The sequence below is a fragment of the Lampetra fluviatilis genome, chromosome 25 (genome assembly GCF_964198595.1).
Source record: "Lampetra fluviatilis chromosome 25, kcLamFluv1.1, whole genome shotgun sequence".
In the NCBI taxonomy this organism is placed as follows: Eukaryota; Metazoa; Chordata; class Hyperoartia; order Petromyzontiformes; family Petromyzontidae; genus Lampetra; species Lampetra fluviatilis.
This window is the reverse complement of record NC_136299.1, coordinates 11,116,455-11,129,402: the sequence shown is the minus strand read 5'-3', so window position 1 is coordinate 11,129,402 and position 12,948 is coordinate 11,116,455. Positions and strand designations below refer to the sequence as shown.

General features: G+C 53.0%; 1 protein-coding gene across 3 annotated transcripts in view; it reads left to right on the top strand.

Annotated features, from left to right (window-relative positions):
* Window positions 1-4,541: 4,541 nt before the first annotated feature.
* Window positions 4,542-12,948, top strand: part of LOC144941810 (homeobox protein Meis1-like) — a 143,759-nt gene continuing 135,352 nt past the window's right edge. For 2 of the 3 annotated variants that reach the window (XM_078868274.1, XM_078868272.1), the window contains exons 1-5: window positions 4,963-5,045; window positions 5,771-5,988; window positions 8,345-8,498; window positions 10,611-10,661; window positions 11,754-11,804. In XM_078868274.1, coding sequence (XP_078724400.1) covers window positions 5,025-5,045; window positions 5,771-5,988; window positions 8,345-8,498; window positions 10,611-10,661; window positions 11,754-11,804 — 495 coding nt within the window. In that variant the 5' untranslated portion in view covers window positions 4,963-5,024. Of the gene's footprint in view, window positions 4,775-4,962; window positions 5,046-5,770; window positions 5,989-8,344; window positions 8,499-10,610; window positions 10,662-11,753; window positions 11,805-12,948 lie in introns of those variants that run through there. The other variant, XM_078868273.1, reaches the window with a different exon arrangement.

Here is a 12,948-nt window from a genome sequence, read left to right as displayed (position 1 = left end):
GACTGGACAATGCAACGTGGAATGTGTGCAGAGTACGTAAATGCAATCGCACCCCGAGACGCTGTACGAGAAGCCAGCGTGGCATGCTGCATCGTGTAGACTTGTAATATTAATCTAGCGTTCATTCTAGAGAGGAGAGAGTCGTATGATAGAGTAGGAAGGGAACGTCTTGAGTTTTGACTCGAACAGCAGGGCATGGAGTCGACAGCACGGATGATCGTGTTTATGATAATAAGCGGCATTTGTAGCAAGCATAGTAAAGCAAAACTATTTTCACGTACTTTTGACAATCCAATGTACATGTTAACGTTGCTGAAATACACACATTTACAAAAGTGGTTTATGTACGATTACAATAACGCGTCCCATCTGTATATGCATGCACGCATTCATACATACATACATACGCCGTCTGTCACCCGAAACGTTATATAAAGCTACGGGTTGTCCCATTCCTATATATCGCAATGCACAATACATCACGCCTATATATATCGCAATGCACAATACATCACGCGAGGGCGACACGGCACGCACGCGTCGCGGATTCAGCACGCGCGCAAGAATAACACACGGAGGGAAATTAGCGTCGTCTCTTTATTTAGCATCAACAGAAGACAGAGTCACGCACGCACACACACAGAGAGAGAGAGACAGAAACCGAACCCATGAAGCTGAACCGACGATAAATCTATCCAAATATAAATACAACTAAAACCGTGCACGGTTTGTCGTCGGACGATATCATACAAACACACACCACACACCACACCACACACACGTGAGGCTTGCTTGCGCCTTACCTGTTCGGACTGAAATTAAGAAATGAGTGGCCGGCGGCGCTAAAGGCTGTGCTCGGAATAAAGACGCGGCCTAGGCGAACGAGACAGTGATGTATGGCGTGCCGCGCGCGAACGCGACGGCCGATATTTGATCATAAATACACAAATTAAAAGCGAAATGCAGCGGCGCGGCGCGCAGACGCTCTAGGGCTTATCTCGCAGAGAGATGCACGCGGCGCAGAGCGCGCGTCGAGCGAAGGGTCCACAGGGACGCGAGAGAACAAGAGAGGGGAGGGATGAAGGGGGGGCTGGAAATATTATGATGATACAAAAAATATATATATAAAACACAGCGCGGCGTTCACGTAACGTCGGTGTTAAAGACGCCGAATTGAACCAAAGCCTCTCTAGCTTTGCTAAACATGTCATATACCCCGTGAGTATATAACACACACTGTATATATACTGTATATATATACTGTATATATAAGGCATCGCATCCTATGGATGTAGGGGTTGTCCGCTACGCGTGTGCGCTGTAGCGCGTGCGTGCACACGCGCCCTCGTGCAGCGATCCCGGGTAACAAATCCGCGGCTTATTGCGCGTTGCGTGGATGGTATCGGGGTCTCTCTCTCTCTCGGTCTCAGTCGGAGTCGATCCGAGACGCGGGACGAATGGTTCTGGCCCTGACCAGCGCTCCGCTGACCGCCCCCCCCTGCCCCCCCCCACCTCCAAGGATGTTGACAGAGCCATCATTTTTCCTCCTCTCTTGTTTGATATAGACCCTTGCGGCCAGGCAGATGCCTCTGGCAGAAAACGCGAGTGAGGAATCTCCACGTCGTTATGTTTTTGTCGTGTTCTATTTTGTAAAAAAAAAACATTTTGTTGGGTTAGGGTTCGGGGGAGTTGAGGCTACGGTGTGTACAAGCGGCATACTGCAATGTGTGTACGCACATAGGCGATGTTCTGCTTGTGTTTGGCTCGTATATGCGCCCTCTATGGTGCAAAATGTACACGGGACAAAGACGAAAAGTGCAAAGGTATCGCTCCCCGCGCACAGCTTCCCATTCTGAATATCCCTCAAAACTATTGAGACGAGGTTAATGTCGGACTGATTCATTTTTACGGAACTCTACTCAAATGGAATGCTGCGTTACAAAACGTGAGCACACGCACGCGGACGCATGCACACATTCAAAGACCCACCCCCCCCCCCCCGAAGGAAAAAAAACCTCGCAGATAATTAGCGTAAACGCTGCTAGCTAGCAATTATCATGGCCAGAGCGGCGCACGAGGCCATAGTGTGGCCAAATCCACGCCCGGTCGCCTTTGTCTCCCCAAATAACAACGTTGACAACAGCGGACACTACTCATTTAGCGGCTGAGCCGATCCACAACTCGCCCGCTTGTGTCGTCTGGTCACACGCAGGCGCGCGCGTTTAAAGTTTCGAAGTGAAACTCGACAAATGTTCTAATCCGGTTCGAGTTCGGGGGCTTCTCGTTGAAACAACGCGATCGGCACAGCGGGCATACGAGCGTACGCAGAGGAGTGAAGGGGTTGACGGGATAGCGTTTACGCATTAATTGGGTATCGTTTCTCGGTTTTTTTTAGCTCAACTGTTTCGTTCCCTCCCCTCTCCAACCTTCAACCCCCCCCCACCACCACCTATTTATCCCCCTCCCCATTCACCCCAACCACACCACCCACCCACCACCACACCCTCTCAACACGCCCAGTACAATCACGCAGCTCCACCTCCCTCCGTATCCCCAAACACTCGAGAAGAGTAAACGTGCGAACGTTAATTTCTTAAGAAATAAAGAAAAGAGCAAGGAGGGGATTCCGAGGTGTCAAACTTTGCGTGAAACTACAACTGCGTTAGATAGCTGCGCGACTGTAGATATGAACGTGTAAATAAATGAGTGCCACAAGGAGGTCTCGGCGCGGAGACGGAACGATACAAGGCTGGCTCATGGTTCGGAGGAAATATTATCGGTGTAAGAAACTACCACTAGAGTACACACATATATATAAACAATTCCCCGTAGCAGCGTTCTGGATTGTTCCGACTGAAGCTGTCCCCCACCCATGCTGGACATGTGTGTACAAAGAGCTTCACAGCTCATCGGATTCCTCCCGCAGTCTAAATAAAGATGCTGACGCACGAAGTATGCGCGTTAACGGTGCGTGTCTTGTTTTGTTACACATTTCTCAAAAGTCAAAACTTTACACGTCACGCGCATGCCCCCCCCCCGTTCTTCACTGCCCTGTCCCCTACAAGCCCCCACACCTCCCCACCATCACCACCCATCGATACTGCCTTGCAAGGAGCGGCGACATTGATACTCGCGCCCCTAACATCTTTGCGCGACCATCGTCTTGACCGTGTCCGTCTCTTACCGAGCCATTGAATTAAAAGTTGAGTGGCCGATCGGCGCGCGAAGCGACTGCGGCGCAGCGAGTGAGGAGGAGACGCTCCAGGTTCTATAATCAGACGCCAGCAGCCGTCCGTGTGCAAGAAGAAGTCGGCACGCTTGTGGCTCAGAGGGCCATTGCTTTACAGGCATCTCCGCTACTGAAGAAGGGCCATAGCCTGAAACGTCACACATTGCATGTACGGTACTTATTTTAGCTCAGTGCGTGTTAGGCGCGCGGGGGGTGGGCGGCGGCGGGGGGGTTAGTGAGCGTTGCTTGCGCACCGCAGACAACGCGGCGTCACCGCACGCCCGAGGAGACCCATCCCGGCAACCCGACGTGGCTGGGAAGAGCGCACGAGGCGAGCGTTGACTCTGAACTAGACCCAAACTCCGGAATGGGCAATTAATCCCCCTGTAGGCGCGCCGCAGTTGAAGTTGCCCGGGTGAGAGCGCACAAGGATGGGAGGGACGAGAAAATCTAAGGGGTGGAGGAAGGGGGGGGGTGAGGAGGGGCGGGGGAAGGGGTGAGGGGGAGGAGATGCAGGCGACGTCTTGCACAGAGAGGCGCGCATCGCTTCCGGGTTTCTTCTCCGCTTCAACCTCCCCCCTTGCGCTCCCTGACCACCCCAACCCCCTGCAGCTCCCTCCCTCCCCCTCCTTTCATTCACCCCCCCCCGCTCCTCCCCACTCCCCCCAAAAAAGCCTCCACCCCCCGTCACTCGATCGGCAAAGAACCCCCCCCCCCCCTGTAAAAAAAGCTCACGCAGAGAAGGGGGAAAGAGAGCTGAACGCGAGACTCGTCAAGGATCATCTATACAGCAGCAGCAGCAGCGAGGAACGTCCCTCACCGAGCGGACCGCGTGCAACGAGGCTACGCTCGTGGTCTCAAGCCGTCTCCTGCGAACCGACACACGGGCGACACTCCCCTTCTACCCTCCTCTTCCCCCCCCGCCCCCCTTTGTACCCCCCCTCCCCTCCCCAAAAATAAGGGGGACCTCCCCTCCCCCGGAGCTCCGCGCATCTGAGCGAAGTTTCGTCGGCGAGTCATCACTCATCCCTTATACCTTGACAGCCCCTCGCCTCTCTCTCACTGATTGACAGCGAGGGTGGCATAGCGCCATAAGATACGACAGCGGCGAAGTTGCAGGCTTCGTGTTGACTACGACTACGCATTGCTCGCTCCGAGAGTTACGTGACATTTTTATATACCTGCAAGTTTTCAAGGTGCTGCTGCTCGTGGTGGCTGGTGGTGGTGGTGGTGGGGGGGTGGTGGTGGGTGAGCAACAACAACAAAAAAGCGAGAGAAAAAAAAATACTGAACTGCAACGGCAAAAGCGAAGAGTCATTTAAGAAGAGGAGAGAGAAAGAGAGAAGAGAGGGAAAAAAGGGGGCTGAAAGTATTGTCGTTGCTGAAGACGGCACGGCGAAGAAAGCAAGACTTTAGCGGCGAGCGAGTGTCGGGGATTTTTCGTTGCTATTAATTGACGCCGTCGTTGTTGACGCTGCCGCTGGTGTTGTTGTCGGATATACTGCGCTACAACAGCGAGCCTACAACTGCCCGATGGCGCAACGGGTAAGGAAAAGGGGGGCTTTTCGTTTGGCAAATCCGCTTTGCGTACTTACCCATCCAGAGCCGAGACGCCATCGGAGGAGGAGGAGAGGGGGGGGTCTGGGATTCCCTCCTTATACCCCTGCTGCGCGACCGCCTGTCTGGCTGCGGCGTTGAGAAGGGGCTGGCTGTGCCGAGCTGTCGTGTACACGCTCAGTGTTGGCCCCCCTTTCTCTCTCTCTCTTCTCCCCCGACCGGCCGGCCGGCCGAAGCGATGATGGCGCTGTGCAACCACGTAACGTCCCTTCCCTGCCCTCTCCTTTCCCGTCGCGCGCGTGCGCGCGCGCCGCTCGCTTGCTCGCTCCTCGTCGCCGGCGTTCTCGAGAGGCCCCCTTAGCGTATTTAGTCATCTTCTGTCGATCGCTTCTTTTGATTCCTGGGGCTGGGTCCGCTTCGTTCGGCTACGCTGTTCGGAAATGCGTTCGTTGTAAATTGCGCGACTTTTGAACGCGCTAGCAAAGATCGGCGAGCGGGAGAGGCGGGGGGGGGGAGAGACGGCTGGAAAACAATTCGCTGCGCGCGTGGTGCGTGCGAGGCTTCTTCTGTGTTCTCACTCACACTCGTGTGCGCGTTACCTTTCTACGATGTCCGTGCTTGATTACAGCTGCAACCGCGAGTTTCTCGACTCGCGCTGTTTCGAGTACGCTCGCTCGAATAGCCCTCGCGTCTCGCACGGCGTGCGGAGGCGACGGGGGCTCCTCCTCATCCAGCAATGGATCGACTCAACGGGCCTGTCCGCGCGAACGTGCACGCTGCCGTAGTTTCGATGTTGAATGGGGCACGTCGCGTCGGCGGTGATCAACGGTGGAGAAGCGAGCCGATGACATCCGCACGTGCGCGGCGACGTCTTTCGGCACCGGCCGCGTCTAACGCATTAACTCGCTCGCGTGCACGCGTTACAAACATACAAACAGCATCTTCCACGTCCTCCTCTCTCTCTCGCTCTCTCTCTCCCCACAGTACGATGATCTGCCGCATTCGCATTATGGGGCGATGGACGGCGTGGGCTCCATGTACGGCGAGCCGCACGCTCCTAGACCCATGCAGCCGGTGCCGCACCTCAACCACGGCCCGCCGCTCCACCAGTACCCGCACAGCACCCACGCCGGCGTTATGGCCGGCTCCATGGGCTCGGCTGTCAACGACGCGCTCAAGAGGGATAAGGACTCGATTTACGGGTGCGTAATGGAGCAACGCTCAACTCGGTGTTTGACCTCGTGCGCACTGTGCTCCGCGCGGCGTACGTAACGTATGGCAGTGTGTGCGTTGTGGCGGTGTGTTGAGTTGTTCGGTCGTAGAGGTGTTCGGTTGTTAAGGTGGCTCGATTGTTAAGGTGTTCGGTTTGGGTGTTCGGTTGGTGGGTGTTCGGGTTGTCACTTGCCGCCTTGACAGATACACATACATACATATACACACACATAACCAGCCACCCCGCTGCACTACTTAGATAAAACAATTTTTTTTAAATACAACCGAGAAGACTCGTATCGCACCGTCATACAGTCAGCACGTGGCTCGTGTTTTATATATGTATATACACATATATATACAACACACACAACACACACAGGCAAAGGCACACGCGCGCGGGCACTACCTTAGCGCACACCCTGCGCTCACTCGCGAAGGCGAGGCGCACATTTCAAGCCGGTAACGCCAGGCAACGGGGCTTTGACAGACTCAATTAATAATTGTAGACAGACGTTGTTTAATTGCGGCTGTCTAAATTACACAGCAGCGGCGCGCCTCGTAACGCGGAGTGACGGAGTGCGCGCGCGTGGTTCTTTTGGCGCTTGTGGGGGGGGGGGGGATTGTCGCTCATTATACGAAACATTGTTTTCTTTATTCCGAACGCAGATGGACATCCGTCAAGATGTACACATTTGTAGAAGACACATTTCACACACGGAGTATACACACAGACAGACAGATATACAAGCGACTCGGATAGCAAAATGGCTACTCTCTCACGCAACCCTTGACCATAGCTCAACTTATTAAAAGCATCGCATTTAAAAAAAAAGCAGCGGCGCGGCTTCGCTACCCACAATCAGAGCAAATTTGTATCGCTGTAATTATCAGCGTCAATTAACGGCGGGCTAGATTGATTGACGAAAACAGACCGAGAGAGAGAGGTGTGTGAGCTTTCAAAGCGTTGCTTTTTGTCAGCTTCAAAAAATGTAATACTCAGGCACGCGTACACACAGATCTCTCACCACCACCGCATTCGTGTGCACAAGCAGCAGCAGCAGCAGCGACACAACGCGCTTCGTTAGCGTGCCGGCTAGCGTCGAGTTGCGTACGAACGCACCTAGACGCACGCGCGCGTAACGTACAGGCTACGCGGTGGCTGCGTTGCCGTACACAATTTTGCGCGCATTCGATATAATTTACGAGCCGAAGTCACCCGCGAGCTTTAAACGTATTACCAACGCGTAAGAAGGGGGCCTACGGGCTCCGTGCGCGTCAGTAAATTGAGGGAGCAAGTGGATTTGTCGGGAAACTTCACGCGCGCGTCCCTAGCACACACAGCAAGCTGCAGCCCACGCTGCTGCACTCCGCTGCACGGCTGCACTATCGTCGTAGCACGCGCGTGTCACGCAGGCAACAACAATAATAGCAACAGCAGACAGATTATCGTGGTGATTGTTTAATTGGTGTTTTCAGAGTCTGGATTTGTGTTATATGCATGCTTGCGCGCGTTCGCCTGCGTACGTGTGTGTATGTATATGTGTGTGTATGTGTAGGTATGTGTGTCCGCGTGTGTGTATGCATTTTGTGTATATGTGTGTGCGCGCGCGCGTGTATGCATGTGTATATGTGTGTATTTTTGTAAATGTATGCATCTGCATATGTTTCTTCAGCGCGTATGTGGCCATCTACAGCTACCATTTCTCCCTGCGCGTGTGTTCGCATGTGTATATCTATGTGTGTACGCGTATGTGTATATACGTGTGTCTACATCAGTATACACCCTCCCTTCCCGCTGCCATGTAGTATGTACGCATGCGTTTCTGTGTACGAATGCATGTATGCGTGCACGTATATTTTCGTGTGTGTACGCCTGTACGCACGTGTGTGTGTGTGTTCGCGCGCGCGTGTACACATCGGAATCCACAGCCCTCCCCTCTGCTGCGTGTGCATGTGTGAATGCGCGTTGTGTCTACGCATGCGGATGCGTCAAGTGTATACGTACGTGCCTTAGTACGTGCGTATACGTGCAATGTGTGTGCGTTGTTCGTGCGTGCACGCGTGTGCGCATATCCGGAAGCACAACGCTCTCACCCAGCCGCTGCGCACGCACGCGCACGTGTGAATGCGCGTGCGTGTGCACGTGTGCACGTGCGCGCGCGCTCACGCATCTCGCTGTATGCGCGCGTGTCTGTGCGTGTGTTTTTGTGTGCGCGCGCGCGCATTAGGTGCTCGCTAACAGCAACTTGCCCCAACAGTCAGTTAAGGCTTTCAACGTTAAGGGGGGGGGGGTGGCGGTGTGGGTGGGGTGGGTGGTGATGTTTTGTTTTTTTCCATCCGCAGCCACCCGCTCTTCCCACTGCTGGCGCTCGTGTTTGAGAAGTGCGAGCTGGCGACCTGCACGCCGCGGGAGCCCGGCGTGGCTGGCGGAGACGTTTGCTCGTCAGACTCGTTCAATGAAGACATAGCCGTGTTCGCAAAACAGGTTTGCGACGAGGCGAGTGACTCGCTCAATGCGCCCTTCGCATTCGCACCACGACTCATTCATCCCGGTTCCTTGAGACTATTATACTACAAAGACAAAGATACCCCGTACAGCCTGCAACGGACTGTTGGGGCAAGTTCTGTTAGCGAGCACCTTTGAAGGCCAGAACGGCACACGAGGGGGTGGGTGGCCAGCACCACGCCCGACCGCCTTTGTCTCCCCAGTGGCGATGTTTACACACCGCACCGGGTACTCATTTGGGGCTGAGTCGACCTAGGGGAGGTCCAGGACCGGTTCAGATAATCGTCACTGATTTTGGCCGTGAGCGGAAATCGATCTCGGGTGGCCAGGTTCGTAGCGCAGCGCTAACCGCTGCACCACCGCTCCCCACTATTATTAGTTTTATACTCTTCACACATACACACACACACGCACCCACACACATACACACATACACACACACACGCACCCACAAGACTAAGGATCCCCCCACTCGTCCCCGTAGAGCCTTAACAGAGTTTGGAGGCAAGTGCTGTTAGCGAGCACCTATGAAGGCCGACACGCGCACGAGAAGGGGGTGGGTGGCCAGCACCACGCCCGGCCGCCTTTGTCTCCCAAAGTAACCATGTTTGCACACCCCACCGTACACTTGAGTCGACCTAGGGGAGGGCCAGGACCGGTTCAGATAATCGTCACTGGTGTTGTTGGCTGTTGACCCGGGAATCGAACTTGGGTCGCCTGGTTCGTAGCGCAGCGTGCTAACCACTACGCCACCGCTCCCCACAGCGTATATATGTACACACACATACAGATTGAAAGACACATAAGGCGCAATGCGTGATTATACGATAAAAAAAACAACTAGTGTGTGTTTATATTATATTGATAATTTAGCGATTGCGTAGGTTTACACATGAATCGAATCACGAATAATCGGGGAAAGACAAATGTTTTTATTTTTTTTATTTTCTTACTTCGCTCGTCCAACGTAGTTTGTGGTACATTTTGAAAGCGATACATTATTATTATTTCGTACGAAATAAACACACGCTAATTCCGACAACAGAGAGGAGCTAAAAATAGTGGACGCGGAATGTGTGATGTGTATAAGAAATGTCCGTGCGAATGTGGACCCGTTTTTAAAGTGTCATCGCTTCTTCATTGTAGCCTTTGCTAACAGCAGCGATTCTGCCCAGCATTGAGACTCTCCGATTTCGCTCTTAAAACTGCTATTAGGACGCTGTTTTTTGCGGCTAAGTTCTTCAAATGTAATCCATTAAGCTTTTATTCTTAAATTGTATTTCGCAGATACACCCTCAAGGTTCATTCTTCGGCTATATCTTTCGGATATATCTTTACGTTTCATTCTACCCACAGTTGCAATCTTGAGATCAGATGCTGCCTGCTGGTCTGCCCTCCGCGCAGATCCTTCATTCAGATTCTCGAGCTGTTGATTCCTCGATGATGCGCGTCGTGAACACTCTCCATCGACCTGCGTTTAGTGCGTAAACACGACCCGTGTGCGGCCCGTGCCCACCACGTATTCCGAGTTTGTATTATTAGTACACGCATTCGAAACACGATATTGGAACTCCCGCTGTTGACACGATATTATCGGCGATTGTCGTGGATGCGTTTAATGACGGTGGCGGTGCTTGGCCGTGTTTCATTTATTTTGTTTGTGTGTGTCTCTCTCTCTCAAGACGTTCAAAAGGAAGAACACGTGGGGGGGTGGGGGGGGTGGCAGCGTTACGCGCGAATGCATCGCCACGCACACAAACACACACACACGCACCTGTCATATTACACGCGTCTTACGTCGATATATACGATTAGATCGATGTTTACAAGGCGCGTTGTTTACAACAAAGCGCGCCGCTTGCGTGCCACGACTCGCGCTTGTGAAGCGCGCGGCCCTCGCCGTTTCCTATTAACGAATACAATTGTGCGTTTTTCTCCTTCTCTTCCCTGCTGTTGCTGCCGCTGTTGCTGCTGTTGCTGCTGCTGCTGCCGCTGCCGCTGCTGCTGCTGCTGTTGCTGCCGCCGCTGCTGCCGCTGCTGCTGCTGCCGCTGCCGCTGCTGCTGCTGCTACTGCTGCTGTTGCTGCCATTTGCTTCACTAAAGGTACGGGCAGAGAAGCCTCTGTTCTCATCAAACCCAGAGCTCGACAACTTGGTAAGACACACATTTAAACAAACCCCCCCCCCCCCCCACTTTCTGCCCGTACAATTTACTGACACGGTTTGTTTAGCCTCGATGCTATCTGCGCTTTAAATGCGCCCTAATGGACATTATCGATGATATCGCGTAATCCAAGATCAGAAGATCTGTTAGCGTTAAACGACAGACAATCGCAACGCACTCGTGGGTCTGTGCGTGTCCCCCTGGCTTCCTCGTCGAGTCTCGCCTTGGAGAAGCACTCACCCTCTTACCTCCCCATCCCCCCCTCAATGTAAAGCGACTATCATAACAGAGCACGAACGATAGACAACAATCAACCGATAACACGTACGGACATAACCCCCATCCCCCTCCCCACTTCCCCAGCCGCTCTTACGAAAATCTTCGTATGAAAACGACGAATGCGTTACCTTGCAGAAGGCGACACTGGCCTGCACGACTCCACGTGTTTCCCGTAGAGAAGTAGAAACGCTGCTGTACGTGCGCCTCGTTTGGCCCCGCGATGTTACCGAGAGGGGAAGACGGCTCACAAGAAAGCGACGAGACGTTTTTCACGCCGCGTGAAACTCGCGTGCGCCCAGACATTTGAGGATTGATGATAATACGAAGCTGTGCGCTGCACACTGCTACGAGTTCGCATACTAAATGGGGCTGTCTGATTCAAATGCATTAATACGACGATAAATATGCCTCCGTTCGTCTATCCACGTACAAAATAAAATGTTGTGGGTCGACGGATGCGCTTTTCCAGCGTAACCTTAGCCAGTCGCGTTTGTTTAACCGCGCGAAACTCTGGACGGGGTTTGATTTTCACGGGCTCATCAGCGGCGTTCCAATCTTTTGTATGATAGAAGGTAGCCGACTTTTCATAACATGCGCTATTGCTGTACGTATACATTCTTGAAAAAGCATATACTTTGTTTAAGTAACAATGCAGTGGATTATCATGTAACGTCTAGTTACAATAATCTCCTAAACCCTGTGTGCATCGATATTAAAATAATTGCGCTGTGTTGCATTGCAACAGCGCTCCTTGCAATTGGTGTAATTGCGCTAAGGAGTGGATGCTGTCTTTTCTTTCCGCAGATGATTTTAGCCATTCAAGTATTAAGATTTCACCTCATGGAGCTCGAGAAGGTAAGGGCCGATTTCCTATTACTCATTTTACCCCCGGCTACATGTTAGTTTAAATATGCGTGCGTGCAATATTAGGGTATGAACTAAGTGAGTTTGCAATGCGTCGTGCTCACATGACGTTGATTCTAAGACGCTTTGCCTACTTGTTGCAATTAACACAATGTTATTTATTCTGCTGGTAAGAATACCGCGAGAGTCAAACGCCGATTCTAATCACGGGCGCCCGAATCAATACAACCGCGTGTCGAGGCCAGTGACGCATCATTGATACTGTTAAGTCCACACTTGCTTTGTTCAATTTTTTTTGCTGACAACGCATATTATGCGTTTGCGCGTCAAGATAACGCGAAGTGGGGTTTTTTTGTTCTTCTTAAATCCGTCCTTTCGTTTATTTGCGTGCTTTAAGCTCAAAAAAGTGCGCGCGTGGCCGCTACATTGGCCATCGGAAGCCGTGCGAAGTTTCACGCATTGTAGCGGCGGCAGCGTCCGTATGCGCCCTCAGTATCGTTGAGAACTGCGAGACAGAGAGAGAGGAGGAGAGATCGAGGGACGCGACTCGGCGCCTTAACGCACCGCACAGCAACAATGGCAACGATTCAGAGAAGATATCAAAAACACCCGATTACCCAAAGCCACTTTCGCTCAGCACCGTGGAGTTTTGAGATACCTTCAGCCGTAGCCACGTCTAATTAGTATCAGACTGAAAAGACGGGGGGAGGAGCTGGGGGGTAGGAGGGAGGGGGATGGTTGACTTCAAGTCTAGCCGTCAGAGATTGATGGCATCTGCCAAGTGCCCGGTCAAGATCCACTCACATCTGGAGCATTACTCGGGAGCCTGGCGTTCAGTTGAAAACGGCGGGGGGCAATCGGCCCAGCTTCCTTGGGGGGGCGCGAAGGTGTTGGTGGGGGGTAATCGCCAGGTACATAGACACAGCCGACCCTGTACGACTCGATGTGTGTTGATATCCAGTGCACTGTATGTGTCACGTGTTGCACGGCTATGCTTGCGCAGTGGGTGCGCGCGCGCGCGTTACACACGGAGACTCGCGCGCGCGCGCGCACCCGTGGGTACGGCTACCGTCACGTGGGTGTGAGTACGGCTAACGTCACGTGGGTGTGAGTACCTGCAAGTTCCGTGCGTGTC